Below are 27,754 nucleotides of genomic sequence, written 5' to 3'. Positions count from 1 at the left end.
AGACATGAGATACAACTGAAGTGGGGGGAAAAATAAAAATCTTTTACATAAATAAATGTGTTCATTTCTAACTTTGAGGTTAATTAGGCTCTTTGCAGAGGGCAAGATAGATGAACCTGCTGTAGTCTCCACTTGTTTCCTCTTTCCTGAGTACCAGATCATTAGGTTAAATTTTCAGTAGTGTAAAGTTCAGTTAGCTATCTTTCATAGACTCTTTCCCTTCTCATCTTGTGTCTTTTTTTTCTCAGTCCGCCATCTTCTTTCTGTCATTTTTTCTTCTTGGACCCCAAACTCTAATTCCCCATGCCTCTACTCTCTTCTGCAAATGTTGATCAAAAGGAATAGGCTGCACACCAGACAATACTGAAGGCTGCACAAGGCAACAACAAATTATGGGACAGCCTTAAAAAAGAAATTCAGGATACTTAACAGTTCAGTGTCCCTTGCCAGGTCGTTTGTTCAGTGATTAAGTAAAGGAGCCCTGTGTTTATTATGGGAATTTGATGAACTACCATATTTCAATTTTCTTAATTAATAAACTTGAAAAACATTTCTCTTTCCATAATATATGGGGTATAGGCTTGAAGTTGCTTTGGGGAGAGAGGGAGTGTGCTCCTTCAAAAATAATTAAAAGATGGGGAGAGGTGGATGGAGATTTTTGGAGGTTGGGGAGAAAGCAGGAAGATAATGGAGTTATTTCTGCAAAGTGCTTGGTCTCCAGTTCTGGGTGTAGCTTTGACTTTTTCTGCTTTAAAACATAAAGATTAACATCTCACTGCAGTGAAAAGGGAGTGGTGAGGTATTGTTCACACCTTTGTCTATGCTATTGTTTAGGAGATGGATTTCCTTGAGGGGGTGAAACAGCTCTGTCACCCCCCCCCCCACCCCTCCTCATATCTCTGCATCTATTCTTAAAATCAGTAGTAGTTCTCAAACTATGGGTCACAGAAAGCTGGCAAGTCACAGTGACTTCTACAGGCATCCAGCTATTCTGAAAAATTAGCTTGAAACAAGTATGAGGAAACAGCTAGTCTTCCTCCACCAGTGGACAGAGAGGATGGGGGAGTTGCCCTTGGGAACTGGACCTACCCAGTGAAAAATTTGTTAGTGAAAAATTTCTGAATAAGGTATTTTCTACCCAAGTATGTGCTGCAGTTGCCACAGGGATGCTATTGGATAGTGAGTGGCAGTGAAAAAGCAAGATGGGCAGTGCCATGTGGTTGGTGACAGAAAAATGAGGTAAGGCAGTCTGGATGATGGAGAGTGGGAGCGGTGACTAGGCTGGGTGCTTATGGTTGGACATGTTGGCCTATGCTGAATGGGAAGGGAGGCTTGGTGCTGATGGGTAGCTGGGGAGGCTAGGCACTGGTAAGTAAGTGGCCATAGGGTTCTTTGCCTCAAGCTGTGGCCTCCTTTGAGACAGCCTGACAGTTCTGCCTTAGACCAGACTTGCTGTGGTTTGGGAGCTGTCTTTAGGGCTGGGCCACCTGCTCCCCTCTCCCCCACACTCATTGCAGCTCACCCCATCCCTTCTCAGGTCCCCCTCCCTCAGCTGGATGCTATGCACAATAGCAAGTTTTAGAGGTAGGTGGGAGGGCTACAGCTCTCACCTACAATTCAGCCAGGATCTTGCGGACAAACATGATGGGGCAGTCAAAAGAGATCTGTGCCACCTGCCAGCCCTGCCTTAGTAAAAGCAGTGTTAGTGATGAAGACATTTCTAGGCTTTCTCCTGGTCACTGCTGCCAGTTCCATTTTTGTCCAATATGCCAGGATCCCTAGGGCACTGAGGGGGGATTTTTCTTTTTTTTTTTTTGGCTATTGAAAACCTGCTAAGGAATTCTTTTGACCCGCCCCCTGAAACTGGTGTATGATAGTGTGCTGGGGTACTAGCTGTCTCATGCCAGCGGGCGGTTCCTGAAGTCCCAGCCGCGGGAGTCCCGTGATTCGTGAAAACTGAGGGTCTCAGGCAAAGAAAAAAACAGATGTTTCTAGCCCAAGGGCGACGCGAGCGCACCCCACGCGCGCTGCGCTGCCAGGCCAACGGGACCCAACCGCTCCGTGCGGCCCCAGCCTGGGATTCGGTCAGTCTCACTCACTCCTGCCACTTGCCCCGCTCCAGGCCACCCTCCTCGGCCAGCCCCCTCGGGAGGCAAGGCGAGGGGGAGGGTTTTACGCATGCGCAGACCCAGTTCTAGCGCAGCAGGGAACTCGGGCTGGCAAGGTGCCCGCGTGCGTAGTGGCGCCTCTCTGCCGCTACGGATCAGTACACGCAGAGTGCTCCACGCGAGGCTTTACGACGTGCACAGCTCTCGCGAGAGTAGCCGCTCATTCCCCTCTTCCTTTTTGTGCTGAGCCTCCAGGCCGTGAGGTCAAACCGCTGCGTCTGTGGAACCTTCCTCGCCCCCCAGCCCGGTAAGTGCGGAGCGCACCGGGACCCGCCACCCCTCCCCCCGCCGTGCAGCGCGCGGACGCCCCGCCTGCGCCCACCCACTGGGGAAACCCCACCGGCTGGTGCTCGCCTAGAGCCGAGGATCCGCCTCGCGTGCAGGCCGGCCGGCCGGGCTCAGCCCCCGTGTGCGCCGGGGGTGGCGCCGCCGCTCCGGCCTGGCCGTACGTGGCTTTCCCCGCCCTTCCCGCGCCGCTAACTGACGGGCGGGCGGCCGCTCTGGGCCGCGCTCCCCCCGGGGGCTGCGTCCCGGCGGGGTGACAGTGACTCCTGTAACGCGGCGGCGGGGGGGCAGCCGCGCAGGCAGACGGGAGGAGAGATGTTGCCTGGACTACGTGGGCGGGGAGAGGCTGCCAGGTGCAGAGAGCGGAGTGGGGTGGGGGGGAGCGTAAGCGGAGGGTGCGGGAGGTGGGGAGGACTTTGGGACGGCGCCCACAGATACGTTTCCTCATGCTGGGGGCTACCACAGTCTACATCAGTGGTTCTCAGCCTCTCCAGGATACTGTACCCCTTTCAGGAGTCTGATTTGTCTTGTGTACCCTCAAGTTTCATCCCACTTAAAAATTACTTGCTTACAAAATCAGACGTTGAAAACACAGAAGTGTCACAGCAGACGATTACTGAAAAATTGCTTACTTTCTCATTGTTACCGTATAGTTATAAAATCAATAAAATATAAATATTATAGTTGAATTTCAGTGTATAGTATATAGGGCTGTATAAACGAGTCTGAAGTTTTAGTTTGTACTGACTTTGCTGGTGCTGTTTACGTAACCTGTTGTAAAACTAGGCAAATACCTAGTGAGTTGATGTACCCCTTGGAAGACCTCTGTGTACCCCTGATTGAGAACCACTGATCTACATAAAAGGAGCTTGTCAGTTTTGTACTCGCCTCATTGCAAATGTAAGGAATCTGACTGTTCTTTTAAAAGGTACCATTTGCCAAACAGACTAAACAAAACAATTCTCTATTTGATGCACTAATAAAGAATAATAAACAAAGTGATGGGTGTACAATATGAAAGCACTAGTTTGTTTACTCTGAGCTACACTGTCAATTGAAAAAAATCTTTTAAAAATTAAGAATCAGCAGCCTGGTTGGTTTAATAATTTATCTTACAGTTTATTATGGGTGGCACTGAACCTTGTTAAATTAAACAGTTTTGAAAATGAGATTTTTCTTTGTGTTCAAATAGTGAAATATTTCCTGCATCCTAACCTACACAATCATACATAAAGATAGTAGCATTTTTCATCATGTGTTCTTGGTAAATATATTTGAGCATGATCAAAAATCTTTTTTGGCTTGTGTTTGTTAATTAGATTTAGGGCAAAATTTTCAAAAGCACCTAAGGTTGTCTCTGCACCACAGCATAGCTGTGTCAGTGTAGGTACGCCAGCACAACCCTGTACTGTAGTGTGGAGACATGCTATGCTGACTAAAGGGGTTTTCTGTTGGTGTAGGCTCCTCAGTAGATGGTGACTGGGTCCATGGACTTCTTTTGACATAGCTGTCTACGTCTGGGGGTTAGGTCAGTATAGCTGTGTGGTCAGGTGTGTGGTTTTTTCACACCCCTGGCAGCTATTTTGATCTTTTAAGTGTAGGCCAAGCCTGAGTCACTGGGACTTGAGCATTTTGGAAATTATCTGTAGTGACTATAAATTTGCTTTTTAATACAGTGCCATAGGTACATAGTGTTCTGCAAAGAGTTTAACTCCAGGCTAGGTAAGACATAAGATGGAAGAATTCTTAAAAAATTGCAGGTAGGTTACAGAATTGCTTAGATTTGAAGGGAGGGTCAATATAAGTAGCTGTCTGATGTGGTTTTTGAAGGGCGAGAGGGAGGCTGTAGTGAAAATAAATGTGGGGGTACATTCCAGGTCTCAGGGATAGCATGGGAGAAGGCAGAGAGGTGCTTATGGAAGTATAGTACCAAGAGAAGCATAATTGGGAGAGCAGGGCTGGAGTAGGGAGTGGTGAAAAAGAAGATGAATATGCAAGCAGTCTTAACGGGAAGAACATTTGGATTTTCCTTGTAAGGTCACTAACAATGGAAATATGTTAAATTCCAATAATTTTAACTATATCTTGAATGCCTCCCCCCTGTAACCAGGTTAAGGGTTAGGCACCACTTCACTTCTCACCTAAAAAGTTAGTTTTTATTTCAGATCCTAGTGTGTCCGTCCTCGTCCTATCTCCTGCATTGTGACAACCCACCATGCATCATGTTGTGGAACTCCCCAAAGTTATTTCTTTTGACATACTGCATGTTTTTTTTCTCTGAAAGCCTCTTTTTTTATATATATATTCTAAAAGTATAAAATATAGGCAACGTTAATATATGGCATGATGTTTTTCAAGGGAATGTGCCTCACATTCCATACTTCATTGGGATTATAGAATAGCCTTGAAGTGATGGAATGACTGGTGGATATCATGTTAGAACAGAAATGACTATAACAGGGACAGACATAGGGGGAATCTGCAAAGAGCTTTCATTTAATGGGCAATTTTTTCCATTTAACTTGGTTATTGAGGGGCAATCAGCATATTGCTACTGGTGATAGGATTAAAATTACATTTGCAAATCACACTAAAGGAAGACTGATCTCCATTTAGGCCTCCATGAACAAACAGCTCAAATCAAGCTACAGAATCAGCCAAATGGACTCGCAGTAGCTATATTGGTGGGGAAATCTCTCCCATTGACAGTGCTGTCTACACAGGGAGTTCAATGTAGTTATACCGACCTCTCAGGGGTGTGGATATTTTACACCTCTGAGTGATATAGTTATGGCAATATAGGTCTGTAGTGTAGACCAGACCTGAGTAAATTTTCCAAACCTGAGTAAGTTTCCCAAAGCTCTGTGTAAACTCAAAAGCTTGTCTTTGGCCCCAACAGAAGTTGGTCTAATAAACAATATTACCTCACCCACTTTGTCTTGCTAATGTCCTGGGAGAGACTGTACTCCTGGGGGAATTCTGTGCCAAAAAATTAAAAATTCTGTGTACAGTATTTTAAATTTCAGCAAAATTTGGCATATTTTATTTGTCAAAATAACACAGTATAGTCACACATTTAAATTATTTTGGTAATTTGTTTCAAAATACCTGTGAGCAAGTATGTCTGTAACAATACAGACAAAAACAAAAGATTCAGGAAATGTTTTTGACAAATAGATTCCTTACTAGGCATGTTAATACAGAACTTTTGAGTAATTAATTTAAACTACAATACAGAAATGTATTTCCTGCACCCCTCAGAAGCAGTGCAAAGACTTGGGGGAGTTGGGGTAATTGCTGGGAAGGAGCCTGAGAGTGAACTTGGAGGCTTGTTAGGTGTGGGTGGGAGAAGTATGGAACAGGGGTTTTTTAGCGTGTTGGGGGAAGGGATTGTTAGGGAGTCTCTTCCATGCAGACCCTGGCTGACCCCTAGCCTCTCATTCAGTCAGCCACCCTCTTCCCCCATCCTCATGTGTTCCTGCACCCCCACTAAACCACCCTCTTCCACCCGTCTCCATGTGTCCCTGCACTCCCATTCAGCCCATGCCCCAGTCTGTCCCCCCACTAGCGCTTCTGAACCCCAGTCTGTGACACCCAAGCAGCTCCATGTGCCCCACGCTTTCTGTCCCCCCCCATATCCCGTGCCTCCTGGCCCCATGGGCAGGCACTGTTAGGAACGCAGCCTCTGCTCTTCCCTAGCCGCAGCTGGGGCTGCCCGGGAACGGCTGTTCTCTGTTCTGGTGCCACACTGGGTGACTGGGCAACAAAATGGCAGATGAAATTCAATGTTGATAAATGCAAAGTAGTGCACATTGGAAAACATAATCCCAACTATATGTATAAAATGGTGGGGTCTAAATTAGCTGTTACCACTCAAGAAAGAGATATTGGAGTTATTGTGGATAGTTCTGCTAAAACATCCACTCAGTGTGCAGCGGCAGTCAAAAAAGATTGTTGTGGATCATTAAGAAAGGGATAGTTAATAAAACAAAATATCATATTGCCTCTATATAAATCCATGGTACACCCACATCTTGAATACTGCGTGCCAGTGTGGTTACCTCGTCTCAAAAATGATACATTGGAGTTGGAAAAGATTCAGAAAAGGACAACAAAAATAATGAGGGGTATGGAACGGCTTCCATCTGAGGAGAGAGAAATAAGACTGGGACTTTTCAGCTTGGAAAAGAGACAACTACGGGGGGATATGATAGAGGTCTATAAAATCATGACTGGTGTGGAGAAAGTAAATTAGGAAGTGTCATTTTTTTCCTCTCACCACAAGAAGTAGGGGTTACCAAATGAAATTAATAGGCAGCTGATTTAAAACAAAAGGAAGTATTTCTTCATATAATACACAGTCAACCCGTGGAACTTTTTGCGGGAGGATGTTATGAAGGCCAAGACTATAACAGGGTTCAAAAAAGAACTAGATAAATTCATGGAGGATAGCTCCATCAGTGGCTGTTAGCCAGGATGGGAGGGATGGTGTCCCTAGTATCTGCTTGCCAGAAGCTGGGAATGGGCGACAGAGGATCGGTCACTTGATGAGTACCTCTTTTGTTCGTTCCCTCTGAAGCACTTGGCATTGGCTACTGCTGGAAGACAGGATACTGGGCTAGATGGACCTTTGGTCTGACTCAGTATGGCAGTTCTTATGTTCACAGCGGCCCCAGGTGGCCAAAAGGTGTAACTGCAGCACATCTTGGCAGAATGAATTTTCTGCTGGGGGAAAAAAAAATCTGAGTGGCACATGAGTTCTGCATGTGAGAAGTGATGCAGAATTCTCCCAGGAGTAAGACATGACTGCAACAACACTGCATGCTAATAATGAGTATAAGCAACAGTTACCCCTCTGGTGCTGAAAAAGGTTTACTTTTAATATAAATGCCATAAAACCACAATCAGGCTTTCAGAAGGGTGCTGAACTTTTGTGTCCCAACTACATTACAGACTTCCAACAATTAAAAGAACCATTTCAAACATCTAGAACACATGTAAAACACTTTTCACACTAGTGTTTGTAACGACAGGTTTCAGAGTAGCAGCTGTGTTAGTCTGTATCTGCAAAAAGAAAAGGTGTACTTGTGGCACCTTAGAGACTAACAAATTTATTTAATAAATTTATATTTAATAAATTTGATAGTCTCTAAGGTGCCACAAGTGCTCCTTTTCTTTTTTTTAGTGTTTGTAATGTTTCTCAGTTGTGTATTGATATTACTGCATTAACTCTGAGCAAATCTTATAACTGGTTCAGTCTGAACTATTCCAGCGTTAGTGTGAATGGAAGTGTAGCAACACAAGTTCACTTGATACAATTCCAAAATGGCATGGGTAGATAAAGAGCACGTCTAATCTTCAGATTTGCAAAGTGCATTATGTGAAGCATTTTTTGTTGTTGTTCATTAAGGTGGTGATTCCAAATTCCTCTCTTGTTTTGAGCCTACTGCAGCTTCTGTACCCATGTATGGCTTCTGTTTTATAAGGTACAGCATACAACAAAGACCTGTGTTTTGGGGAATGCTGACACCAAGTTTTATTAAATGCATGCTATTTTAGACTGAAAAATGCTTATTATAGGGATTACACTTTACATTTTGCTAGAGCACTTCTCCATCTGTTAAGAGGATTTGTGGGGCCTGCATTCTGGGATGGGTACTTCAGGAGAACCACAATTCATTGGTACTATAATGGGAAACATCTCAGTCTTTTAATATAGACAGAGTCCCAGATCTCAAGCCAATTATTTTTGTCCTTGCTGAATAGAATAGTAAGATTTTGATGTGGACAGATTGACTCTTATGTAAACTGTGGAAGATTTGGTTGAACAGCTAAGTTACAGATCTTTCTGAGAAAATGGATCCATATTTGTTAGCCAAACCACATACACAGATTGCATGCTTGGCCCTAAGCAACTGTGTGCAGGTTTGGTAAACAAAATTCCATCTTTTAATTTCCAAAAGGGGATTGTTTAGAGACGGACGTTGCCATACTTCCAGTTTTCTAAGACCCCTAATGTGGCCTTTCCCCTTTGCATTATCCTGTTGGACAGAGGTTAGAAGACTAAAGTCCATAAGTGTAAGGTGCGTCTCCAAGGCAGGGAACAGGCATCTTGCTCAGCAGCAGAGCTGTGTTCTTTTTGTGCAGCAACCATGCAAAGTAAAGACTCTAGAAGCTTATTTTAATAAAACTTTTATTAAATCTTAAAACAGAAAACCCTCCCTGAGTCCCTCCTCTCTCAGTATTAGCAATCTGGCCTCCTCTCGCAGCTTTATGGTGCAGCCTCCCTCGGCTTTCTGTGCATGAGCGTTCAGGCCAGTCAGAGCTCTCTGCTGCTACGATTGTTTCCAGGCGTTTCCCTTTGGTGCCCCCGTAAATCCCTCCTTTTTGTGAAGACGTGCAAGACTGAGTATCGGCTGTGGCTGCCCGGGCCACGTGGGGCTCGAGGGGTGGGCTTAGGAAGTAAGCTGCGCTGGCAGATTCCAAAGCCTGCTCAGTGCTCACAGCTGATAAATTTGCAGGGGCTATATAAGGCCTTGAGAACCTGGGCTCGTCGTACGGGAGGGCAGACGAACAGTAAACAGGTAGGACAAGCAGGCTTGGCTTTCAGGCTGCAGGGATGTGACATAAAGTCAGCGGTATGGGTGTATGCTTTAAATATTTGTATAAAATATTTACCACAGGGATTTGTGATTGCATGGATTTCTGTTAGTATGTTGCGTTTGTTATATTCAGAATAGAATGATAATGAGAAAGTTAAACAGCTCTGGGAACACTCACTTAGACACAAGCAAAGTCTTTGGTTTTCAGACTTTTTTTTTAAGCAGAAAATTTAATTGCATTATTTTGTATGAAGAATTCATGTGTTGCTGCCTCTGCACTAGAAACCGTTCTGTGCATTCTTGAGCAGATATGTGTTTGGAACAAGACTGCAATTTTGTTTAAAAGAGGTTTTGGGTGAGCCCTAGAAAGCTGTATGAATCAGTGGATGCTGAAAGAGAAAACAATAAAAGCTTGTTAATAACCATAGTCACTGCTGAACTATTTCCATCATTGGATAGAAATGCAGGATGAAGAAAGTGTAGTTTTAGCTAATGTAGGGGGCTTTCATTTTACAAGTTGTAAGATGTACAGACTCTTTTCCCTGAATATTTTTGGTTTCATATCAGCAGTCTTCTATACATATATTTAAAGACATTGCAATTAGAATTTTTAATCTAGACAGTTTTGAAATATAAAATGTGTAAAACAACTCAGTGGCTTTGTAGCTGTGATACACAATTGAGACAATGGCAGAAATATTCTATATAACATAATAAAGTGGCCTTGGTTTGCTGTTGCTTAAGCTAGGGAATTTTTGGCTAGGAACATTTATAAAGTGTGCCATTGGATCTTCAACAGCTACTTGGATCAGAAAAAGTTTAAGTTACAGTGAACTAAGGCCACTTTACTTCTGAATGAGAGCATGGGGGTAGGGAGCGATAATGTGCTTTAATTTATGTGCGTTACCTTCACACCTTTAGTAACTTTGGTTTAACTTTCCTGAGTGTCCCATGGCGACAGGCCCTCAAATACCAGCATAATCAATTCAGCCCTTCATTCTTTAGAATTAACTGCAGTTATTGTATGAGAATGTTAAAAACTGAGGCTTTTACTGCTACAAGAAGATGTTAAAGGTCCAGTGGCACTCATTGTGAATGTTCTTGGCCAGAAATTCCCTAAAACTCCAAGTTTTTGTAAACTAGTTGCATCTTCACAGTTTGTAATATACCCATAATAATGTTCTGATGGGTGGTAGCTCTGTAGAGTAGAGATGAATTGAGTGACATTGAAGCAAAAGCTGTAGCATAGGCAGGCCTCCTGGTAAAATTCAGCTCTGCCACTGGTCATGATGGCGAATTATGGCTATGAAATGGCTGCCTCACTCCAGAGGCGGTTTCATTTCATTGGTACTGTGTGTGTAGTTAAAATATTTTGAAAGATTCTATATATGGTGCTTGGAAAATGTTCTGGACATAGAGTACTAAATCAGTTAGTGTATGAAAGTTAGATAGTGTTGATGGGAGACAGCGAGGTCCAGTTACAACCCTTTCAGTGCTTTGGCTGTTTTTTCCTAAAAGGTAGCAAAATTGACAGTGAATGCCAACCATGAAACTGGCAAGTCTATTGTCAATTTTACTCTTTTAAAATATGTAAGTTGCAAAGTGTTGTAACTTGTAATGGTTTTGCATTCCATAGGTGTACAAAACCAGTGTAATTTTCACCAAGTCTCTTCAAGCTCACTATTATTTATACAAACTATAACACTGCAAAATTAACTTTAAAAAAATCATACTATCTTCTGAAAAAATTGTGACTATTATTTCCATAATTGGTAGGTAAGCTTACTGTAACTGGTTAGTAAGTGCATTTAACAGCACTTAATATATAACCAGTGTCATTGTTTTGTTGGTCAGTTACAGTTACGCTTCCATCTTATGCAGTAGCACCATTGCTCTTATGTAGTGCTTGGGAGTTGGGTTCACATGCACAATCTTTTCCAGGTTCTTCAAGAGGGAGTTTACCCTAGCAACAGGCAGGATCATTCAAGAAAGGAAAGGGAAGAGAATTAACCATGTTAGCTTGTTCTTGGCTCACCCAAAAGGTGCTGCTTAATATTAGCAGGGGAGCAGAAAGCTCTTCAAAAAGAAACTTAAAAAGAGAAGTCAGGACACATTTAGAGGCGGTTGCATCAGAATTTTTTTTTTAATTAGTTGATTAAAAAAATTAAGTTTTAGCAGTGTCCTCTGAACTTTAAAATTAAAAGGAAATGATGCACTTAGGCTTCTCTTGGACTCAATCACTGTAGCAAGAAGAAAGATTACAAAAATTTTACAAGTTGAACATCTAAATTAATTGCATTAATATTAGAATTAAACATATAATATTCAAGCAAAAATAGAGACAAGGTAGGTTGGCCCTCTACATCCTGAATAATTTGGTGGAGACCTATGTACATTTAAAAAAAAGAATTAAAGTACTCTTCTAGTTCTAGCCTGAATATGATCATATGTTTCTCAAGAGGAGGAGGTATTGGATGAAATTACTTCACAACTCGTGGTATGATCTTTGATTTTACATATGAAATGTTGCTTCTACCCTTTTTCATAGGAAGAAAACCAAACACACCATACAACCCACCCTGCAGAATGTTTATATTTGTGTTTGTTTTTTGTTCTGTTTGTTCGTTCTTTCTTTCTTGGTGGTGACCTGCATTTTCATGTGACATTATTACTAAAGACCAGGGTCTGTTTGATTTAAATCACTAAAAGGCTCTGTTTACTCATGGATTTCGCTATAAAAGTGCATTCTTGTTGGTTGTTATAACCTTAATACATATTCTTCACTACTCAGAGAGAGATGTAGGTTTCCTTTTTAGAAGGTACACACTTTTAAAGTGATTGATTTATGTTGAAAACTTTTCAGATTAGTTTTACAGCTATATCAGAAAATGAATGATTGTTTGGTTATTTCATTTACCAAATATAAATGAAGCAGATAGTTCACCTCCCAATGACTTCATAAATATCTCCAATTCAACAGGTTAATCATTAATATTTGGAGGATTTTCTTGCCATGCTGTATTAGGAGGAGAAAATCACCCGTCAGACATTTAAATTGTTTTATTTAACTAAAACAACAACATTATGTATTCTGGATTTTTTCTTCAACAGCAAACGTATAATTTAAAAAACAAGCATATGAATTTTTGAATTTAAACATTCAAGTTTTTTAAAATCAGGCTTGTTTTTGTTAAAATTGTTTTTAACAAAAATAGTTAAATGAACTATTTTTTTAAAAAAAAATCAAAAATTAAATCGACTGTGTCAGCCAGGTCAACATGAGAAACTTAAAATATTGGCTTCTGCAGCTAACTCAGTCTTCTCCACCTTCATTTTCCTGTTTGTTTATAATCTGGAAAAGAAAAACAAGCTTTCCTGCTTTTTCAGGTCCCAAATGATTTCTAAATTTGGAATGAATTAGTCCAAAGGAAGCAAATATTCTTTCTACACCAGCAGAATAAGCTTACAAGTGAGATTATCACTTCAACAGTCTCTGAATCCAAGTACTTAAGTGACTCCCACCAGTTCACTGGTGTGACTTTCTTTAAAATATCCTCAGCAAACATATATTTCTTGAATGGTTCACCCTTTGCTCTGAAGTTTATTATAGTTGCCATTATGGAGGGATGATTGCTGGATGTCCATGTCATAACCAGCTCCTCTTCTTCAGCAGTTAAGGTTTGACCCTGGTATCCAGTATTAAGAATATTTGCAAGAAAATAAGTTGGAGATACTGCTTATCCTATTCTTTTTTTTTTTAATGCTTGTAATTTAACTCTCTCATTGCATATTTCTCTTTTTAAGATCTCACTCAGTTCCTTCCATATTTCAACACCATCAGCAATAAAACAGTTATTTCCTTGCATTTTGTTCAAGGTACAGAAATAGGCTTCAGGGTACTCTGCATGTGTTCAACATTTCTTTTAAGCCCAATGTTGAGAACTTAGGCTGTGACAGTGCCATCTATTTATTTTTCACGATTTTGTTCTCAAACTGTCATCAGATTAGGCCAGTTCTTGATATGAAAACAGACCACTACTGAGTTCCATTGCACATCTTGTGGAAGAGTTAGCTTGGTTCCTTCCACTTTTTTCAGAGCAGCCGCTGCAAAGTGGTTGTTACGGAAGTATATTGCAATTTCAACAACATTAGCCCTTTTATTTCTGGAACGCTGAAGTCTTTGGCATCAGATAAGCACTGCAACTGTATGTTATTAGCTTGGGACTCTTTTCACTCTCTTCTAAATAATTTCTTCTCATTTTGGATATATTTGCAGCAGACCAAGCTGCATACTAGACATTTGAATTTTTTTCCAGTTTGTTATAGCTTTTACTGCTGCTACTTGTAAGTATTCTGGTGTGTATGCATTTCCTCTTTTATCAATTGTTTCTGTAAGGAAGACATTCCCTTCTTCTGTTGTCACACAAGCACATACAACAGAATCATTGTGGACGTTGCTCCACTCATCAAGACTAAGGTTAACAATTTTACTCACCTATACCTTTTGCACACTGCTCAATTTCTTTTTCATACACTTTATCCAGCAATTTATCTGCGACATCTGCTCTGTTGGGTGGACTGTATCCTGGTCTTAATGGCTGAACCATATTAACGAAGTGTGGGTTCTCAGTCATAAGGAAAGAAGAGTTTGTTGCATAAACAAACTGGGAAATTTTTTCATCAATTACCTCTTTTTGTAAATCTGCTTGTTTTTATCACAAATTTATCTATAGTTGTTTCTGGATGATGGAGATTTATTTTTGCTACAGGTGATATATATGTGACATACATGATGTGGCTGAAACACTATCATTAGCAGATAACTCTGAAACTATAGAAAATGATGGTGATCTTGAAGGTGGATAGTCTTCAGAATCCTGTATGTTGAGGATGGATTCTCCTAAACAAAATAAGTCAATGCAGTTATTTAATTATTATCATACTGTTCATTTAGCATTACTCATTGCATTCACTGACACTCAGTACTACTTTAAAGGTGAAATTGTAAAAGGAAGATCTGCCTATTTCAGCTATTTATTTTTTTTGTCACAACTGCATCTAAAATGATAGTATCATAGAGTAACAACTATATTTTTTGCTCAAACATGAGAATTCCAGAGGAATAGTCCAGAAGGAAGACAGGCAGTCCTTAAGAAAGAAGTATGAAATAAGAAAGTTTACAAAACTGAAAATCCTGCATGTTCAGACATGTTCCTTTCATCATATTCAATGCAGCTTCCTCCTGAGAAGGAACACTTCTCATGATGTTGTTTCATTCAACCAGGCCTTGCATTACTTTGTTGCACTGTTTGCATTTTGCACACATGCCTGTCTTACCCACAGGTAGAGAAACTTCATTAAAATATTCCTAAACTGAGTCTCTTTTGCAGCCTGCTGCCATTATAGATTTTTCCTTCTAGTGAGAGAATGGTATGGTAGATCTCAAATCAATGAAGGCTACACTCGGAAAGACCTCAAGACTTCTGGAATATGCTGCTTAAACAGTTTCACTTTTGTTTCTGCTGTCTGTACCTCCCTTCTCACATTTATCTTCAGACTTCTTCTCCCTTGTCCAGATCTGTTCTGCCCCAACAATGTTCTATTCACTGAACTTTTTGAAACTTTGCACTTTTAGGGAGAGGTAAGGGATTGATTCTGTGTACGCAAATTTGCAGAGGGACAATAGGGTTGAGGTCTTATTTCTCACCTCTAATATTTATTTATTTAAAAACATAAATAACATCTTGCTGTTAACAAGAATTTTCTCTGGAGACACAAATCCACAGTTTGAGAAGTGCAAAACTGAGTATCTCTGATGGTATCTTCTAGACTGAGCACTGAGTCCCATTGGGTAGATAGAAAAATTAACCTAAATAATCTATACAGAAGCCCCTGGAATCCCATAAGATTGGGTCCGTAATGCATGAACTATTGGAACTCATTTACAAAATTTTTTTTAAACATTACATGAATATATTCTCATACTATAGAATTAGAATTTATAATCCCTATTCCAGGATGAGATATCTTTGAGCTATAATGTATCTTAATTAAATATTGGGTTTTTCCTCAAAAATCCGATTTTTTTTTATTTTTATTTTTTTAAAAATCATTTATTTTTATCCACCCTGCATATATGTAAGACTCTTTGTGTTTTGGGGGATAGGAAGAGGAAACTAGTCTTACTTTTAAAAAAATGTGTATTGGAAGCAGTGTAATTCAGTCTTTCAACCAAACAAAATTCTCACTCCGATAACTGTTGTGAATGGGAAAAAAATAAATCATTCCTTTCAGAGTAGTTCTGTGCCTCATTTAGGGTTGTCCTGACTAGCAAAAAGATAGGATGTAGTTGGGCTTAGCTAAATTTTCCTACCTAAACTCAGCCTAGACTTGACCACTTTTTGTAATAAAGAGAAGGCCAGAGATACTGCACATTTCTGATAGTCATTTGAAGTGAATCTCAAGTTTTATAGCAAATCTCTGAAGAATCTATTAGCTCTTGTTCTAAATTTGGCCTTTCAAGAGTACAGTGTTTTCTAAAAATTCCCTAATGCTGCAAACATAGGTTCGGCTCCACCAGTGACAGAAAGTTTCCTCCTCCTATCCCCAAAACCACAAAAGGTCTTACATAAAGTGTGTCGCCCAGAACTGGACACATTACTCCAGCTGAAGCTTCACCTGTGCCAAGTAGAGTGCACTGTTACCTTCTGTGTCTTACATACAAGACTGCATTTCAGAGTTACATTAGCTTTTTTTTGCAACAGCATCATGTTGGCTCATATTTAAGGCTACGGTTTGATCATGGAGGTCGCGGAAGTCACGGAATCTGTGACTTCTGCAGATATCCGTGACTTCAGCCTGTAGCCGCTGGGAGCTGTAGGGTACCCCCACCTCCTGTGGTGTCCGGAAGCTGCGGGGTACCCCTGCCACCACCAGCGGCCGGCGGGGGAATCCCCGTCAGCTCCCCCGTCCCCATGGGCAGGAGTCCCCTGTCCACTTCGTAGCCACTGCAAGTGGCAGCAGATCTCTGCAGTTCCCCAGCTGCCACAGATGCAGGGGACCTATGCAACTTGCAGCAGCTAGGGGACCCCCTGCAGCTCCCCAGCCGGCACAGATGGGGTTCCTTCCCAGCCATGAGGCAGGGACTGCAGCCACAACAGGGCAGGGTGCTGGACCCTCCTCCCTCCCACTTCTTGTCATGGACCGTTTCAGGGACAGGTCACGGTTTCCATGAATTTTTGTTAATGGCCCGTGACCTGTCCCTGACTTTTACTAAAAATGTCCATGACAAAATCGTAGCCTTACTCCTATTTAATTTGTGATCCTTTATAACCCCCAGGTCTTTTTCTTTTCTGCCTAGTCAGTTTTTGCCTAGCCCCATTTTGTGTCTGCATTTAATATTTCCTTCCTAAAGTATAGTACTTGCATTTATTGAATTTCGTCTTGTTCATTTCCGACTAATTCTCCAATTTGTCAGAGTCCTTTCAAATTCTGGTCTTCCAAAGTGCTTGTGAACCCTCTCACTTCGGTGTCATCTGTAAATTTTAAAAGCATACTCTCCACTCCAATATCTAAATTGTTAATGAAAGTATTGAATAGTATCGGACCGAGGATAGACCCCTGCAGGTCCCCAATAGATAAGTCCTCCCAGTTTTACAGTGTACCATTGATGATTATTTCTTGACTATGGTCTTTCAATTAGTTATGCACCCATCTTATAGTAATTTTATGTAGACCACATTTATCTAGCTCGCTTATGAGAATGTCATGTGTGACTGTCAAAATCCTTACTACAGTCAAGCTTTATCAAGTCTACAGTTTTGCCCCTACCTTCTAGGCCAGTAACCCTGTCAAAGAAGGAAATTAGGTTGGTTTGGCACGATTTGTTCTTGACAAATCCATGCTGGCTATTCTTTATAACACTATTATCCTCTGGGTGTTTACAAATTAATTATTTAATAATTTGAGTATCTTTCTAGGTATCAGAGTTAGGCTGAGCTCCCAGGTCCTCTTTGTTCCCCTTTTTAAAGATAGGTAGTATATTTTCCCTTCTCCAGTCCTCTGTGACCTCTCCCATCCTCCATGTCTTCCTTAGCTAGAAAAAAGTTTAAAAGCATTGGAAAACAGAAATCTAATGGGGAAGTTTTAAGCATGTAGATATTTAGCAGAACAGTATATCTTCTTTTTATATTGTTAGTGTGGATAAATTACTGTGCTGAAAAATTACCCTGAAGAATCTCAAGATCTCAATGTGACCTCCTCGTTAATATTTTTCAAGATAATTTGTTTTCTGTAGCACATCAGATATTGCAAATTACTATGTACCAAAAGTAAACTGAGAGGACAACCAAGGCAAAGATTGGTATATTCAGACATGCTGTCCACAGAGGTGTACAACTTACTGGACATTACTTTCTTATAGCAGTTTTTTTTAGTATTCGGTATCTTGACCTCTAGAAAAGTTACATTTCAAATGTGTTTTCAATAACAAATTAATGTTACTCAGGTAGCAGATGCAGATGACTGTTCAGAATATGCCCTCCTCATTCTTATCCTTTCAGGGACTTTTGGAAATACTTAAGTTTCACTGTTGTTAAAACAAAATTTCCTTGTGGTTTAGGAACATTATCAAGAATGAGCCCACCGCAGGATAGGAGTGGAAACTCCTGCAGTAAGGAGCCCCTTGTAAAGTGCCTTCAAGCTCAGAAAGACTTGGAGACAGCTATTGCTGGAATTCTCAAGGCTGAACAACAAATTAAAGTGAACTGGAGAGAGGTATTTAAAATGTACTTTTTAAAAGTCTAACATTTTACCAGTTTTGGTTGGTAGTTCTACAAGATACTTGGTGTTCTGAGACAATAAACTGAAATCTGTCCTAGAAGCACCATTATTAAGGCTATGATTTAGTCATGGGTATTTTTAGTAAAAGTAATGGACCAGTCACAGGCCATGAACAAAAGTTCATGGCCTGTGACCTGTCCATGCTATAAATACCCCTGACTAAATCTGGGGGGTGGGAGGAAGCCTTGGGAGGCGGGCTAGCAGCACCTATGCCAGTCACACGGGCCCCTGCTCAGGTGGTCCCCGGGGCCAGCCGCACAGGGCTTGCTGCAGGGCCACCTGAGCAGCTGACCCTTGAGCCAGCTGCTTGGGCAGCCCAGGGTCAGCCACACTGGCTGCTGCAGAAGTGCTGGAGCTTGCGGAAAGTCAGGTTGCGGGAAGTCACGGAATCCATGACTTCCTCAATCTTCATGACAGATGCAGAGCCCTAACCATTATCTCACTATAATCCTTAGAAGACATAAGCATTTGAGTATTGCTAACCTCACCAGGCAAAATAAAAACTGCAGTTTGTCAACTTTTTTTGTGTTAATCGTTTCTTATTTGTAATGGGATTTTTTTTAGTGATTCACTATTTATGCTACTGGAAATAACTTCTTTTTAAACAGAATGATATAAAGGTGCTACAAATAATATGTAGTAGTACGGCTGTTTTAATAAACTGATAATTCTTTGTGTTTGGGTACTCCTTCAATGGAAATGGTCTTGGAACTTTGAAGTGAGGTAACTGGTAAGTATGTTGGGTAAAAGCCCAAGCCTTTGATGAATAAACATGCAATGACATGGATTTCAAAATGGTTTGTATTTGTATTTTATGGGGTGAGAAGAAGATGGGTGGAGACTAATGTCTGTTTGTGTCACACTGTATTTCTCCCCTTCTCCCCTATCCCCGCTGCCTCTGCTTGCCTGTGATACATGGTGGTGCCCAGATTCTGATGAGGGACGCTGGGTGTTACTGTGATATGCATAATTGACAAATATTGCTATTTAATATTATCTGTCTGTGGAATTGGGTAGCCTCACATGACTTTTGTGAAAGTTTAATAATAATTGAAACTGCATTTGTCCTAAAGAATACTCAGACTTGTGTACAATAGTGTTAGGTTTCTTAACCCAGCCAGTTGTGTGTGAATTGTATGTTGTGATGTGTGAGAGTTGGTGACTTCGGTGTGTTCTTTGAACAAAGAAATTTCAGGTTATGGTTCGAGGTGATTACAATTAGTACAAAAATATTAGTATGTAATTTCAGTGTGCGGTTTCTTCTCTCCTCTCTTCCCCCATGAAACATTGGGTATGCTCTGGTTTGAACTACTCAACAGGCATTCTAGAAATACTAAATGGAGCCGGTATTTATCTTGCAGGTCAAAGCTCAGGTTCACAGCTGCATAAGTCGTCATATGGAATGTCTGCGCAGTCGTGAAGTTTGGCTGCTTGAACAGGTAGATCTCATTCAGCAGCTCAAAGAAGAGACCTTGCAACAGCAAACACATCAACTCTACTGGGTAAGATGTGTGTGTTTAACTCAGTTTAGCTATATTGGCCCTTTCAAATACACTGGTCTTGCTAGTATGTATGCATGGTAAAGAAAAAATCTTGAACAGGTATATCCTGTGTCATGTATAAGAATGTGAATTTGAACATGTGATGCCTTTACTGGAGCTAAGGCAATAATATTGTTTTATTTTTCATATAGTTGCTGGGACAGTTCAATTGTCTTATCCACCAACTGGAACACCCCCATAGCAATGACCTAGTCAATCAGATTTCTGTGTGCCTGGAGAGGTAAAAATATTACATGATCTGAATAAATGAGAGTGCGATTCATTTTGACTTTACTTTGAATTTAAACTGTTTTCTGGTCATAATATCTGTAAACCATCTCTTCTACATAGTTAGCTTTTCTGAATTATGTATAATACTTTACTGTGAGCTATTTTCAGTAATTGCTAAAAAAATTAATGGTGAGATTTCAAAACAGTCTAGGATAGAAGATGAGTATGGCTAAATACCCAGGACTGCTTTGAAAATCTCAGTGTAAGATTTTTAAATTGATCCTTTAAAGAGAAGTCAGGATACCATAAATGGTAATGCAAGCATAACTATTTGTGCAGGTTACTGCAGAGGTTAAGGTTTGATGTCATTTGATTTGGGAGGAAGAGTAAGTGAGGAGAGGAGTTTGCTGTTTTGCTGGATATTTCATTTTTTTCTGTTTTTTACTGCATAAGAGCCTTGGATGGACATATCTTTTTTATTTTTGTGTAAAAAGCTAAATAAATAATTCAGATTAGTTCAGATTTTTGGCTGTTTGCAACAGAGCCAATTAAAAGCCTTTATACAAATATTGGCTCAATTTTATAAGCTTAAAGCTAGTGAAGCATTTAACTGAACTTATGGGTGAACTTTAATTTTTATTAAAGATCTCCTTAATTCTTTTAGACTGGGCAGTCTGACCCTCAAACCAGAAGAGTCTTCCAACCTGAACTTTGAGGCTGATACGTCTTTCCTTCGCCAGGCCATCACGTCCTTTGGCTCAATTAAAACAATGGTGAGTACCAAGGCTTTTATAGTAGGATCACTGTTGAAAATACTTGATTCAGATATTTTTAAGGGGAGAGGGTGTCTGCAGATCCCTGATTATTTATTCAACTGGGTTCATTTTAAATCTCTAGTTGAAATAAAATATTTGTGTATGTTTTAGGCACATGAAAAAAATTGCTATATGCAATATTAAATTAACTTCAAAAAGTCTAGAACTCCCTGATCAGATAGATTATGATCACCTAGGTGGGATGTGATATTTATATACAGTAATAACAAAACCCAAGCTGTAGATGATTTGTCAAGAAGTCTGTTTCAAAAGTATCTCCTCAGCTGCTGCACAAAACTTTACATATATGTTTTTGGCAGAGGTTGATTGGAAGGTTAGGGTGGGGTGGAGGGCGGCGGGTATGTGCTCTTGCTCTTTGTTGTAGCAGTTGGAATTTAATGTGGGGATTGACTTTAGCGGATGCCAGCTGTAGGCTATATTGGTGAAAAAGGTACATGACCCAGCCTCTGGGAGCATTTACTTTTATAAAAGCAGAAATAATTCTGCTTAATTGCTCTAGACTGAAATTTGCCATAATATCTTGATTTTGAAGGCTCCCCCACTTTTAAAAAAAATTTTTTTTCAGTTACCTTGAAGTTACAGGGATATAAAAGGAGTTTACCAGTTGTAACTGTGCTTTTAATGCTGCTTCATTTTAGTCTTAATGTTTAAACATTTGTTTTTTTTAATTAGAGTTGAGTTTTAAAAATGAGGAAAGTGATATTCTTCTTTTTTTTTTTTGTTTAAATAGCAAACTCCTGAGACAGAAAATGCTTCCCCTTGGATGTCAGTGCAGAACTGCACGCTGGCCCAACATGAACAGGTAAAATGAATATTTGTCTTCTGAAAATAGGGTTTGACTAAAGGTAGTATAAGCATAACCTTGCTATCTATCCGGTTTTCTAACTGGTAATTTTCATGGCAACGGTTAAAGTATTGCTGTTTGAGTATTCAGTAACAACGTGGCAAGGTGCATGTCCCAACGAAATGCCTGTTGGGCGGATGTTCTAGTTTCCTTTTGCCATCTTCCCTGACATCAGCTCCTTGACTATGAACTTGAGTTAATTTGTCCCTGGGGATGGAATGGGGCAGCTCCAGCTTGGCTTTTCTAATCCAAATACTAGACGATAAATGGAGTTGAGTCCTAAGTGTGCCAGACAAGGATTTGAAACTGTTCCAGTTGTACTGCAACAGTTCACCTGGGAGGCACCATGCTGGGTCCAGCACAGAGATGCAGCTAAGTTCGAGGTATTTTTCATGTAGATGGAGAGACTATACAGTCAAAAGGGCTGAAGTGATCACAGGATCCAGAACTCCTGTGGGTCATAGGTCATACAGATTAACTGTACACATTTAACTGTTTTCAATCAAGTTTCTAGATAATTAGAAACAATTGGAAAAGCAAACCACACAGCAGTAAGCTGTTTTTTTGCCACATAGATGACTGTGAGGCTTTTGTGATGATGGTGTGAGAAGGGACTTCTGTGGTTCTTGTTTTGGTTAATAAATATTGGTACACATCGGACACACTGTACGTTCTGAGATTCTCTGTAGATTGCCTCCACAATGAAATAGCTATGTTTATAACCTGGAGACCCCATACGTTCTTTTTTAGCAGAAACTATTGTCTGGGACGTTGGGTTCCCCACTCAGTGACTGGCTACTTGGAAGCAAGTCTGCTAGCATTCGCCAGGCTCCATATGTTCCCAGCATCAACCCTGAGGACTGGCTAATGAAAAAGCATGTGCCAGAGACCAGCCAGGTAAGCTCTTCACGTATTAAAGAGGCATGTGGTTTCATGCTGCAGTTGAAATGGAAAGGGGGGGAGCATATCCATTATACTTGTTACATCTTGCTTGATTCTCAAAATATTCTGAGCTGTCACTGTACAAACAGCTTTTTTTTTTTTTTTTTTTTAGGATTTAAACTCTTCCAAAGTCTGTTATTTTGAGGAAGCCTGGGGAAATCTGAAAGATTTGGAAAATTGGCTCCTGCAGAATCAGCAAAGAGAAGAAAATTATGAAAAAACAGATACCCATAAGCACAGGAGCTCCAGTTCCATCACCTGCTCCTTCTTTTCCACTGAAAAGGTGGATGAATTAGAGTTCCTTGAGCAAGAAGAGATGGACATTTCTGACTGGCTGCTTACTCCTTCTGACCCAGAAAATGGAGGTAGTGCCTCAGAAGAGAAATGGAAATGTGTGTTTCAACCTTTTAGGGAGGAATATAACATAAATGATTGGCTTCCCAAAGCTGACTCCTGCACTTACTGTCGTGGCAGTCAGGCCAAGAGTGTAGAGATAGAAAACCTTGGAAATCTTAAGTGCCTGAATGAGCATCAGGATGTGAAGAAATCCCCCACAGTATCTACCAACAATGTCTGGCTCCTACAGCACCCCCAGACTCCATTTAAAGTGGAAGATGTGTGCAAAGCTAATGAGCCATGCACTAGCTTTTCAGAGTGTGTGTGTGATGACAGCTGTGAAAAGGAAGCTTTGTGTAAGTGGCTCCTGAAGAAAGAGGGGAAGGATAAAAATGGCATGCCAGTAAGCCAGATACCGGTGGTGAACCCTGAGCCTGAGAAGCCTAAATCTGCTGTCAACATCTGGCTTCATCCCTCCAGGCAGCTTCCAGAGGAGTCAGCTACTACCACAGTGAAATTGGATAGTTCAGTGAAGGTTGTAGAACCTCTAAAAGCATTGCTTGAGAGTCCATTGACAACCTGGCTAGCCAAATCAGAGCACAAAGCAGCAAGCACAGAAGAAAAGGCAACCCGGGAGAAAGCAGAAGTTAGCTTCAAGAGTCCCTTTCTAGACCTCCTGGCCCCATTCCACCTTCCTCTGCATGTCAACAATTGGGTGTTGTCTTCAAAGAATATAGAAACTGTCGACGAGCCTCCGGTGGAAGATAAATGGCTGCTACGCAAGAAGGCACAAGTGAGCATAGTCTTTAATGTTTATTCCTAGATAATGTGTTAAGACAGTATAATTACCAGTGTTACTTCTTGCCCTGTGTTTACACCAAACTCAAGTTTTTTCTAAAAAATCTTGTCTCCTCAATGCTCAACCACTATTTTAAGAGTGCTGAAATAAAACAGATCTCAGTATTGAAATCCAACTAACTTTGTAAAGCGAATGTAGCCAAGATTCATCTCACAAGAAATATTAGATTTAACTTTCTTTGATCTGACCCCTTTAAAAGAGTGCAGACCCACAGGAAAACTAACTTAGATGCATTTTGGACATAATTATTAAGGACATTCCCTTTTTCAGGACTGTGGCCTTCCTACAGTTTGTGATCTTTTTGCTTGTATGAAACTGAATGGAGATAGAGAAAAGTGGCTGTACCAGACCCCTTTACAGGTAAGATTAATCAGTTACACAAATGCATTGCTAATAAACACAGTTGTGCATTCTATAATCCTTTAAGATATCTACATTTAAATGTTAAAAGCAACATATGATTTGCTTTCTATCTATTTTTAGCAGCTCAACCTATTCCTTTTTCTCCATTCCCACCCCTCCTGGTCCTCCATTGTTCTTTTCCTTATCGTCTTCTGCCAGGGGAGATTGACGGAATCATTCCCCTGTTAAATAAATTGATATTAAATATTGACTCTTTGTATGGTTTATGGTAAATTACACTCTAATTTGGGATTTTCTTAATTTTTATGCATCACATTGGGGTGTCTGTCATATAGTTTAAGCCAGTGTCCTATATTTGGCATTTGACAGATGAACACTCTGTTTTTAACCTACTGGAAAGCTCTGTTGCTGGCAAGGGAACAGCAAACCCATCAGAACCAAGAAACTTAGCCCCAGAAGCAGTATCTTTATGTGAAGCATTTTCAACATCCCTTTTGTTCTTGCTTCTCTCACAGAGTGTTACTTTCTCCTTTACCAAAGAACAAAATAAAATAACTCTGTATTTTGAATTGTTTTGTTCTAGAAGTGAAGAACCTGAAGCATTAGAACCACGTTACCTTCCTGCTGATTGCCACACAAACATACTATGTCATTGCAGTCTGCTGAATCATTGTGTTTGTGTCTGACTAGTCTGCTTTATTTTTCTTCCAAACGTTTAGCTAAAAGACAAACTATATTTATATGTAACTGAGTTATGGTGCAGAAAATGCCTTTGTGTTATAAATACTCCTGAGTGCAGGCCTGCTGAATATAAGCACACTGACACAATAGGCATTTGTAAGATTGTATCTTTCATGGGCCTATGTGAAGCTTCTTTTATGGGTTTTCACTTGAAGCATGGTGAAGCTCAGAGCAATTGTAAAATGAAATGTCTTTGCTGTGAAATCTGCATCTCTGGTGCTTGGACTGTACTATATAGCGTTGCAATTTTCCTACTCAAAAGATTGCCCTTCATATTCTAGAACTTTATTTTGAGAAGAATTCCATCTTTTTTAGATAGCTTATTCCTTAGGTGGAAGCAATTTTTTGTTAACTTTTGAAGGATGGCACTTGTTGCATGCGTCCTATGTACAGGTCAGCCCAAAGTTGTCAAATGTATTCTAGTTTTTGAAAGAAACATACTTTTTTGGCCCCTGACACATGATGAGAACTGTTAGATGTGTTTTTAAAGGAAGACCTTCCTGTCAGTGAATGAGATCTTCAGCTACTGAGAACTGAGACATATTTGGCCCAGATCTTTTTAAATTGCTTTTGAACTGAAAGTCTTTTTGGTGCTGTTTAGTCTTTGTGAATTGATAGACTCTGAAGCTAGTAGGTGCCCAGCATTTGATGAGGTAACAATTACAATTTCACTGAAACAATTTGGTCTACAAAAAAATGTAATAGTGATGCAAAGATGTCTATTTTTTTAGACTAATTGGCAGTTAACTTATATTCTATAAACTGATGGTAGTTATGTTTCCTTAGCTGGTTCATAGACAAATATAATTATGAATGGAAACATCTTGGAATGCTTAACAAGAATGGAACTTTGGATGCTTGAGAGCCTCCAAGTAGGATGTAATCTTGTTCAATGTGTTTTCCAGAGGGTGGCCTGCATAGATCCCACCACCTTTTCAATCTGTTTTCGATAGTTAAGGTAACTATCACCTTGATATCAGAGTTGGGTCAGATTAATTTTGATCTCTGTAGCAGTGGACATAGCATGAATATATCTCCTCTAGCATATGTTTTATTTAAACCCTTCTGAAACAGTGCATACATTGTCTGAAGCCATTGGTGTACAAGGTGCCATTGGGCAGTAGGTTTGCCTGCTTGCATGAAGAATTAGCAAAGTTATTAAATATCTGCACAGTTAATTTCCCCTGTTCATTTTCATTAACTTTTTTCTGATGATTTTTAGATAATGTTTTCTTAAAGCTTGTCTGGAGTAAAAATGACCTCAACTTTTCAGTGCAGAAAGGAAATCTTGTTAGAAGGATTGAAACTTAATACCACTTGCCTGGTGCTACACAGTAAAAGTATTCGTGTGGTATCACTGTGTTCAGATAGCCTGTGAACTGATGTTTTTAAAAAATCTTGGCCCTTTGCACACTGAAAATAGACTCTATAAGGGCTTTAGATTAGCAGACCACTTAAGACCTTTTCTTTTAATAGTTTGAGTCGTCTACTGAAATCAGAACTTCAGTTTTTACCTGACCATATTGCCTGTTGCTGCATGGAAAGACTGCACTATGACTAACTCCAATGATAACCTATTTTGATTAGCAGTTGAATTTAATGATGTCTGATGTGCAACTCACCTTTATAATCCTTTTAACCTTAGTCAATGAGTACTAACTTCATAGTCAATTCATTACGCCCTTAAAACTTTCTGGGGGTGTGTTCATTTGCTTTTCACAGAATCCCAATTTAGTTAATACTAATAAATATTTATGTAAACTGTTGATTAGTCTTTTCCATTAAAAAACATTGCAGCCAAAAGTGGGTGTGGTGGTTATTATTTCTTTGTGGAAAAGCTATATTTGGGGAATTTTATAAACTCTTTGCTCAGCTTTCTGTAACTTAAATTGTCCTGTTCCCTACAGCCTCCACCATCATTTGTGGCTCTAAACACAAACATTTGACAGATTTGCACATTGTCCTTTGACTGATATGGGACTATCCAGTAGGCTACATGGGTGCTCTTTAATACAGAAGCTACTCAGAAGAGGTACAGCAACAAATGCCTCCTCAAGAATACTACTGGAAGGTCCTTTCTGGTGCTGTAAGAGGGGGTCTGTTCTAGGTTCCTTGCAGAGGGGAAGATGGAGAGCAGGAATGCCATAAGCAGAGCAACGGGCCACTTGAAGATCTTTTTCATGCAGGCATTATAAATTGTAGGCTGGTCCTGGCTGCCTCTTGGACAGCATGCTTGGCATGGGGAGAGGACAACCCTTCACTACCAGACCCCCGCACTCCCCACTGTTCCTCAGACGTACTTGTCAACTGCTACAAAAGGTTTTTTCCCCCCTGCTCTCCTGCTGGCAATAACTCACCTTAAGTGATCACTCTCGTTACAGTGTGTATGGTAACACCCATTGTTTCATGTTCTCTCTGTATATAAATCTCGCCACTGTATTTTCCTCTGAATGCATCCGATGAAGTGAGCTGTAGCTCACGAAAGTCTTACGCTCAAATAAATTTGTTAGTTTCTAAGATGCCACAAGTCCTCCTTTTCTTTTTGCGGATACAGACTAACACGGCTGCTACTCTGAAACTAGAGGAAGCAATTCATGGCCTGGCTATTTGTCATCACTTCCCAAATTCTGGCAGCTTGGGCAGGGCAAAGCTTAAGGCCAGCCTTAGGTAGAAGCTTCCTTAATGCCTGCTTTTTTTTTTTTTCTTCCCATCCTTTACAAATGCATTTCAGAGGGTCCCTGCCCCTTTATCAGTTGTTTAGAGTAGGTGGCTAGTAGATACTTGCCACAAGCTGATTATAAAGATAGGTAAGCCATCTTTAATGTAAGATGCAGCTCAGGTTCATGGAACTCAGAACACTCCTGTAGAGAAGGAAGTTTCTGAGGCTTTGTCTACATGGAATTCTAAAGTCATTGGAGTAAATGTAGTGGTGAAAAGCCCTAGTGTAGACAGGGTAAATGCTATAAGCTGCAACTTTCACTTGCTTGCCTGAAATTGGCAAATCTGCAGTGTAGACAAGACCTTAGAAATCCAACAGTTTAAACGACATAGGTGAGGGCTGCCTCTTGTGTTTATAGGTTTAGTGATGAGTAAAAATTCAAGCTACCCTGGAGTTTTCTGCCATTTTGCTTATTAGCTGTCTAGAAATGTCATGTATTGTTGTAG

The 27,754-nt window shown here is 40.4% G+C and overlaps 2 protein-coding genes across 6 annotated transcripts in view; one reads left to right on the top strand and one right to left on the bottom strand.

Annotated features, from left to right (window-relative positions):
• Nucleotides 1-2,260: 2,260 nt before the first annotated feature.
• On the top strand, nucleotides 2,261-27,106 carry NCOA4 (nuclear receptor coactivator 4). Of its 4 annotated transcripts, none has more exons than XM_077821344.1 (10): nucleotides 2,261-2,415; nucleotides 17,676-17,830; nucleotides 19,258-19,398; nucleotides 19,590-19,678; nucleotides 20,333-20,441; nucleotides 21,235-21,306; nucleotides 22,099-22,245; nucleotides 22,403-23,419; nucleotides 23,756-23,845; nucleotides 26,497-27,106. In XM_077821344.1, exons 2-10 carry the CDS (start codon nucleotides 17,690-17,692, stop codon nucleotides 26,533-26,535), a joined length of 1,845 nt encoding a protein of 614 aa, XP_077677470.1. In that variant the 5' UTR covers nucleotides 2,261-2,415; nucleotides 17,676-17,689; the 3' UTR covers nucleotides 26,536-27,106. The 4 variants fall into 4 exon arrangements, with proteins under 4 accessions (XP_077677470.1, XP_077677471.1, XP_077677469.1 ...); XM_077821345.1 differs by lacking the exon at nucleotides 2,261-2,415 and adding an exon at nucleotides 8,886-9,037 and having other exon boundaries at nucleotides 22,102-22,245; XM_077821343.1 differs by lacking the exon at nucleotides 2,261-2,415 and adding an exon at nucleotides 8,886-9,037.
• TIMM23B (translocase of inner mitochondrial membrane 23 homolog B) overlaps nucleotides 10,986-27,754 on the bottom strand; it is a 51,297-nt gene continuing 34,528 nt past the window's right edge. Inside the window, exon 7 of one of the 2 annotated variants that reach the window (XM_077821346.1) lies at nucleotides 10,986-13,955. In XM_077821346.1, the coding sequence (XP_077677472.1) occupies nucleotides 13,819-13,955 (137 nt within the window). In that variant the 3' untranslated portion in view covers nucleotides 10,986-13,818. The remainder of the gene's footprint in view (nucleotides 13,956-27,754) is intronic. The other variant, XR_013346613.1, reaches the window with a different exon arrangement.

This window comes from Eretmochelys imbricata, chromosome 7 (genome assembly GCF_965152235.1).
Source record: "Eretmochelys imbricata isolate rEreImb1 chromosome 7, rEreImb1.hap1, whole genome shotgun sequence".
Taxonomy (NCBI): domain Eukaryota; kingdom Metazoa; phylum Chordata; order Testudines; family Cheloniidae; genus Eretmochelys; species Eretmochelys imbricata.
Note: the sequence above shows the minus strand (reverse complement) of the source record. Positions and strands in the feature narration are given on the sequence as shown.

Coding starts and splice junctions, on each gene's coding strand:
- NCOA4 (XM_077821344.1), top strand. CDS start 17,690: ATGAGCCCACCGCAGGATAGGAGTGGAAACTCCTGCAGTAAGGAGCCC. Junction 22,246..22,402: donor ATGTGCCAGAGACCAGCCAG/GTAAGCTCTTCA, acceptor TTTTTTTTTTAG/GATTTAAACTCTTCCAAAGT. Junction 23,846..26,496: donor TGTACCAGACCCCTTTACAG/GTAAGATTAATC, acceptor TGTTCCCTACAG/CCTCCACCATCATTTGTGGC.